The sequence below is a fragment of the Semicossyphus pulcher genome, unplaced genomic scaffold (assembly GCF_022749685.1).
Source record: "Semicossyphus pulcher isolate SPU_LCO1_2020_fin unplaced genomic scaffold, fSemPul1.0.p SCAF_7, whole genome shotgun sequence".
In the NCBI taxonomy this organism is placed as follows: domain Eukaryota; kingdom Metazoa; phylum Chordata; class Actinopteri; order Labriformes; family Labridae; genus Semicossyphus; species Semicossyphus pulcher.
In genome coordinates, this window is record NW_027211748.1 from 21,871,808 (window position 1) to 21,874,871 (window position 3,064).

The following is a 3,064-nucleotide window of genomic DNA, read 5'->3' on the forward strand; positions in this document are numbered from 1 at the left end:
CACACGTGACTCAGATACACCTGGCTTTCACAGTTTCGTGTCTCACAAGGACGGTGCTCACGCTCCGGATCAGAGGATTCAGATGGCTGTCGGCTGAGTGACTTTGAATCAATACAAAAGGGAGGCGAGCCGATCCCAGCAGAGATTAGCAGAACAAATCAAGCAGCGCCACTTTTCCCAAACACCGACTTTGCCCCCAACCACACCAGAAAGGAAGTAGAAATGTGGCATTTCCAAAAAACATTCATGACTTGCAGCTTTGGACAATGTCAGCAGCTGTCGTCTGACAATTAAAGCACATATGAGACCAAAGAGATTTGATTCTGGCTCGTTGTTCTTCCTCTTCCACCTTTCCTGTTCCCTTTCAAAGTGTGTTCTGTGATTAAGCTGGAATGCCTTCATCTTACCCAAACACGACGAGCTTGGTGAACTCAGAATCACTGCTGTGCTTAATGAGATCTTTGTCTGTCTCTGTGTGAGAGTGGGATTAGCTGTGGTTAGATACGATTCACACAGTTTCACTCAGGAAGAAAGATTTTATAAGAGAGATTTTCACAGACGTTTGTATTTTGAATGTTTTTATTACAAACTGAGAACAACAGAAAAACACAGTTTATACAGGAGAAACATCACAGTCATGGGCCAGCAGACTGCTCCTTTCTTTCTCTGATACTTTGTCTAAACCTTCACACACACAAACACACACTTATATACACAGTATATATACACATGTACAGAACAAGCAAACACTAGCTGGAATGTAAACTGGAGGACTCGGACTCTGTGGTGGTGGAGGCCCCGGGGCGCCTCCGGGGTAAAATCTTCAAGCTGGACGCTCGGCTCAGAGTGAGGGCTCTGCGGGCCGAGCTCTTGAACCCGGCCCCCAGGAAGGCGTACAGCAGCGGGTTCAAGCAGCAGTGTGCGAACGCCATGGGTTCGGCCACCGCCAGCCACACGCCCAGCACGGCCTCCAGGGTGCAGCCGCGGGGCAGCACCTCCAACCGCAGCAGCGCGTCCACAGAGATCCCGGCCCCGTAGGGCAGCCAGCACACGAAGAAGCAGAGAACCAGCGCGATGGTGGTGCGGACCGCTCTACGCTTCTGCCTCTGGCCCCCCAGTGGGCCCCGGGTCAGCCTGGTGACGATGACGCAGTAGCACACGAGGAGGACCAGGCCGGGGATCACCAGACCCACCAGGACCAGCTGGAGGTGGAAGACTGCGACCCAGAGAGGAGCGTTGTTTGCTGGGTAGAATCGCTGGCACAGAGTGGCGCCCTCTCCTCCTTCCTGGGTCCGAGCAAAAAATAAGTCCGGCACTGCGAGGAGGCCGGCGGGCAACCAGGCGCCTGAGGAAGAGAAGAAGACAGTAAGAAGCGAGGAACTGATGGAGTGAGATTTAAAGAAGAAGAAGAAGAATCCTTCAACACTCACCGACATAAACCAGTCTGTGCGCCAGCAGCTGCCTCAGCCCGCCCGTGTTCGTGTCGGTGGCTCGGACCACCGCCAGGTAGCGGTCCAGGCTGATGAAAGCCAGGATGAGCACGCTGCCGTACAGGTTCACCGTGTAGATAACATGAACACCGACGCAGGTGGCCGCTCCGAAGCGCCAGTCTGCCAGAGCTGCATCCACGGCCCAGAACGGGAGCGCCAACACAAAGAGGAGGTCAGCTGCTGAGAGATGGAGGCGATACCGGTCTGTGAGGCTGCATTTTGACCTGGAAACAAACACAGGAAGCCCGCTCAGAACTTGATTCTTACTGAGGTTTACTGGAGCTTATCAACATCTGACCATCCACATCTTCTAACCTGCGCTGGCAGCCGAGCACGAAGACGACCAGGCCGTTTCCCGTGATGCCCAGGATGAAGATGAGGGCGTAGACGACAGGCAAGAAGACCCTCTGAAGGTCAGCGGTCATCACATGCTCCACATGACACGGCTCCTCAAAATCCACGCCCAGGTCACCAGAACCAGAACCGGAGCCGGTGTCATTGACGTCGTAGTCCAGGAAGATGTGCTGGAGATGGAGGAGGAAGATTCAGTGTAAGGAGGAAGGAAAAAGCAGCACATGCAGATTTGTGAATGGACATAAAAGCCCCTTACCTCATAGTACGACATGACGGAGGTCCCTCTGCTGTCTGGACGGAGTGAAGCTGAGGTTTCTCTCCACAGCGTTATAAAGCCGGCTCATGCTCCTCCTCCAAACCCTCCACACATCTGTGTTCCTGCTGAAACGTTTTTCCTGTTTTCGAGGTGTCAGGTGCTGATAGTGGTTCTATCACAGGATACCGTGCGTGTGTGTGAATTGTTTTGGCCCTGGGACCTCTGCTTGGTGATTATCAGGATCTATTGGCAATAGGAAAGACTGCAGCTGACACTCAGACAATGTGTAGTGTGTGAAAAGAGCATCTCTCCACGCTCTGTTGGATCAGGACAAGCAGCAGGAGTTTCAGCTCCAGCAGGAGGTCAATGATCTCGTTGTATTTGCATCTTAAATTATGCATGTTTGCATGATCATACATGAGAGGAGACACAGAGGCGCAGGAGAGGAGGAATGTGTGATGATTATCAGCTATGTTCTTGTAACACCAAGACTCCCTCATATCTTTAAGTGCCATTGAAGCATGAGTTTGTGCGTCTGTGATATTAGAGCGTCACCGTCTGAGTGCAGAAAAATGATAATATTTCAACACTGACGTGGGCAGGAGCACATCCCTCTGGAGATCACAACTTTATAATCATATTAAAGCATTCAACCTTTTAGGAACTGTTGAATAAAAGAGCAAATATAATTGAAACATTTTATTTGACTCTCTTTTTTAACATGTACAGTTTTATTCCCTGACTGTTTTGATTTGAAGATGTGCACGGAGCCACAGGGAGCTCTGATTGGTCAGCTGCTGAGTTGTCCAGTTAGAGCTCCAGCTGCTCTGTGGATTTCACTGCATTTTCAGGTGGCATGCTGTTTACACGTCTTTTAATTCAACCCATCGTGAAATGTAAAGTGTAAAAGGTGAGAGCTGTCAATGCTGGAATACCTTACAATGAAACATGTTGCTGCTGCTCT

The 3,064-nt window shown here is 50.7% G+C and overlaps 1 protein-coding gene across 1 annotated transcript; it reads right to left on the minus strand.

The window, feature by feature from the left end:
* Nucleotides 1–599: 599 nt before the first annotated feature.
* On the minus strand, nucleotides 600–2,184 carry LOC138611452 (C-X-C chemokine receptor type 4-like). Its single transcript, XM_069684567.1, has 4 exons — nucleotides 2,101–2,184; nucleotides 1,806–2,014; nucleotides 1,431–1,714; nucleotides 600–1,345 (listed from the first exon to the last, which is right to left on the minus strand). The coding sequence occupies exons 1-4, from the start codon at nucleotides 2,113–2,115 to the stop codon at nucleotides 750–752; spliced, it is 1,104 nt and encodes a 367-aa protein (XP_069540668.1). The 5' UTR covers nucleotides 2,116–2,184; the 3' UTR covers nucleotides 600–749.
* Between the last annotated feature and the right edge of the window lie 880 nt (nucleotides 2,185–3,064).

Coding starts and splice junctions, on each gene's coding strand:
- LOC138611452 (XM_069684567.1), bottom strand. Junction 1,715..1,805: donor GTGCTCGGCTGCCAGCGCAG/GTTAGAAGATGT, acceptor GTTTGTTTCCAG/GTCAAAATGCAGCCTCACAG. Junction 1,346..1,430: donor GCACAGACTGGTTTATGTCG/GTGAGTGTTGAA, acceptor TCTCTTCCTCAG/GCGCCTGGTTGCCCGCCGGC.